Below are 2,991 nucleotides of genomic sequence, written 5' to 3' on the forward strand. Positions count from 1 at the left end.
CTCGGACATCTCAAAGGCTGTAGAAATCTACGCAACGCTCACACGCTTCCCACCCAAAGCAACCACTCACTGGCTCCACAGCCTCCCCAAACTGTTCCACATGGGGCTGAAGCAGAGCTGAACATGCCCGAATGATGGGCAGCCAAGTCCAGGTTTTGCCGTCATTCCTCATCCAGCCAGAGCCACCAGCTCCCTGGTTACTCAGGATTCGTGAACTCCCCAACACTACTTCCCCTTCCCCCCCCGCCCCCCCACCCAAGAAGTTTATAAAATAGGGTTTGTTTTTTTGCTTTTTCTACAAAGACAGTGGTGGGATTTCCTTTGCAACAGCAGAACAGTCTCCCTGCGAGGTAGAGTTAATTTCGGGGCTGACAGATCCTAAATTCAAACCAGTTTGTCCTAGATGAGGTAAAATTCAGTAGTTTATAATAAGTTTTGCAATGCCAGAGGGCCATCAAGATTCCTCATTGCCGGAGTCATCCTCATCACCATAACAGCTGTCTGCTTCCTCCTCCATCTCATCATCCTCATAATAGTCATCATAGAAGAGGTCTGAGCCCTCATCTGGGGCTGGAGTCTTGGTCTTCACACAGTACTCTGCCAGCGTGGTGGGGACCTTTACGCCATCCCGCTCTGCGTCCACCTTCGTGCCTAAGACTTGCTTCCTGGAGGGCGAGAAGCAGGGGGTGAGGACGGAGCTTCACACAGCACACCCACATCACCACATGCAGCCCACCTCAGGGGGACGCCCGTCGACACAGCCCTTCCCCTCTCACACCGCAGCTCGCGGGTCACTCACCCGCACAAGCCCGGTGAAAGGACAGGGGAGGGAGAGCACCGTGGAGCAAGCGTGGCTGCACTGTGACATGCCCCCTGCTGCGAGGGCCCCCCTTGCCACATCAGGGCTGGCCAGTCTGCAGCTCAGGAGCTTCACGTGCCAGTCCCATGAGACAGCCCTGACAGCAAAGCCATGCTGGCACCATGTCTGCTGCAAACCCAGATCCTCAGCTCTGGAGCCAAGAAGGGCCAGGCATTAGGCTGAGAGCAAAGCTGTTCACAGAATCCAGCCAAGCTGCTCCCAAAAGCCACACTCAGAGCCAGAATCCTTCCCTCCTACCAGCCTGCAGATGGGACTCAATGGGGCTGAATATACCCTCAAGATCCTCTGTGTCCTACAAGATGACAGCTTAGCAAGTGTTCTCAACAGTGCCACAGTGCTGCTGGGCCTGCGCTCAGTTCAGCACACACCTGATGATGTCTGTGTACTCCCGGTCCTTCCCTTTGCTCTCCTTCCACTTGCGGTACATCACAGAGGCGTCCACGTTGGCTGGAGAAAACGTGTTGGGTTCATTCAGCAACGAGATCACGCTCAGGAGAATGGTCCTGCCAATCAATAAACATGAGCAGGTAAGAGCCGAGGTCGGTCAGCAACTGCCCAAGCCCCAGCAATGCCAGCGGCCTCAGTGTCACAGCACCGCTGCATCCCGTGGGTCAGGAGAGCCTGGTGCTGGCCCACTAGCGAGGGTGCATCTCAGCAAAGTTGAGCAGGCCAGGCAGGAGAGGGCAGTGCACAGGCTGTCAGCTTCACATCTAGCTGCTCCTCAGCAAGGCACACAGCCCAAGTGCCTTTCAAGAACTTCTAGGCATCTCCTGCATCATCCCTGCCCTTGGACAAGCCTCCTGCCTACAGTTCCCTCCCTGCGCAGCCCTTACCGCACGTTCTGGGTGGGGTTCCACCGCTCAGACGGCAGCTCCCCACTCTGCGGGTCGTCCACCGGCGGGTGGAGGATGGAGATGCAGACATCACCAGTCTGAAAGCACAAGTGGAACAAGATCCTTAGGAGCTGCTGCCCCAAGCACCCCCCAGCAGCAGCTCGGTCCTCTGTTCCAGTAGTCTGCTTGCTCTTCACTTTGGCTTAAGCCAGGTGAGGCAATCCCAGACCATTCTTGCAGTCCCTAGGAAGGGACAGCAGAAGTGGTGGTCCTCACTATGCTGCTCACAGCCTCAGGCCTTGGATAATGACCCTGTGATCGCCAGCACAATACAGACAAGGCTGCCTAACCATCAGCCATCCGATGCCCGAACACGTTGGGTGCCCAGCACAGCCCTCCCAGTGACCACCTGACACAGCCCACCACCACACAGCCCCAGGCAGCAATCCACTGCAGCACGCAGCCCTGGGGCCACGCGCATTGCGACATCCACTCTTGGCGTAAACACAACACTCCCACTAGTGGGAGCCTTCAAGCCTGGCTGACCTGCAACCAGCTCCAGCACAGGAGACTGGCTGTTGTAAGCTCATTAGCTGCATTTCCAGTGCCAGGCACCTAACACCAAAGGCACTGAGTTTCCAGTGCCAGACAAAGGCTGGCATTTTCATCCAGTACTGTCGCAATAGATGGACACATGCCCCCCTGCCTGTCCAAGACACCCCACGCTGTCCCAGGCAACCTACCTCATAGATATTGGGGTGCCACATTTTGGTTAGGAACCTAAAGGCAGGAGGAGAATAGGGGTAGTCGATGGGAAACCGGAGACGAGCCTGCAAGGAAACAATAAGGAGAAGTGAGTATCAGCTTGGGAGAAGGAAGAGAAGGAAAACACAGATCTCCTGACACCACCAGGAAAAACGAACCTCTGCCAAGTCCAGCTGTGCTCCTGCAGAGACAGAGCCTCCACACCTGCCGGCTCTGCAGGCAGGACACCCGCAGCGCGAGCGAGTGGCTGGGCCTGCAAGCTGCACCCTCACCACCGTCCTTCCCCATAACCTCTCCTCCACCAGGGCCCACCTGTGCTAAGCCGGTGCTCTCCGACGAAAGGAAGCAGTGGGCCCCAGCCAGAGCGTAGCCGGAGCTCACGGTGCTGATCCGGCACATGCCTCGCATGCTCGCTGCCCCCTCCCACACCGGCACCCACGGCACGGGTGACGATTCCGAGGGCAGGCTGCTTCTCATGGCACACAGTGGCAGGGCGAGGGCCCTGTGGCAGGC

The 2,991-nt window shown here is 57.4% G+C and overlaps 1 protein-coding gene across 1 annotated transcript; it reads right to left on the reverse strand.

Annotated features, from left to right (window-relative positions):
• Nucleotides 1-311: 311 nt before the first annotated feature.
• Nucleotides 312-2,545, reverse strand: CDC34 (cell division cycle 34). The gene is made up of 4 exons (XM_010284352.1): nt 2,457-2,545; nt 1,714-1,811; nt 1,249-1,383; nt 312-665 (listed from the first exon to the last, which is right to left on the reverse strand). Exons 1-4 carry the CDS (start codon nt 2,478-2,480, stop codon nt 455-457), a joined length of 468 nt encoding a protein of 155 aa, XP_010282654.1. The 5' UTR covers nt 2,481-2,545; the 3' UTR covers nt 312-454.
• Nucleotides 2,546-2,991: the final 446 nt, after the last annotated feature.

This window comes from Phaethon lepturus, unplaced genomic scaffold (genome assembly GCF_000687285.1).
Source record: "Phaethon lepturus isolate BGI_N335 unplaced genomic scaffold, ASM68728v1 scaffold50583, whole genome shotgun sequence".
Taxonomy (NCBI): Eukaryota; Metazoa; Chordata; class Aves; order Phaethontiformes; family Phaethontidae; genus Phaethon; species Phaethon lepturus.

Excerpts from the sequence above, each read along its gene's own strand:
- CDC34 (XM_010284352.1), bottom strand. The coding sequence starts at position 2,480 with ATGTGGCACCCCAATATCTATGAG. Across the intron at positions 1,812-2,456 it reads GGCACCCCAATATCTATGAG|ACTGGTGATGTCTGCATCTC; the intron begins GTAGGTTGCCTG and ends TTGTGCTTTCAG. Across the intron at positions 666-1,248 it reads GAGTACACAGACATCATCAG|GAAGCAAGTCTTAGGCACGA; the intron begins GTGTGTGCTGAA and ends CTCGCCCTCCAG.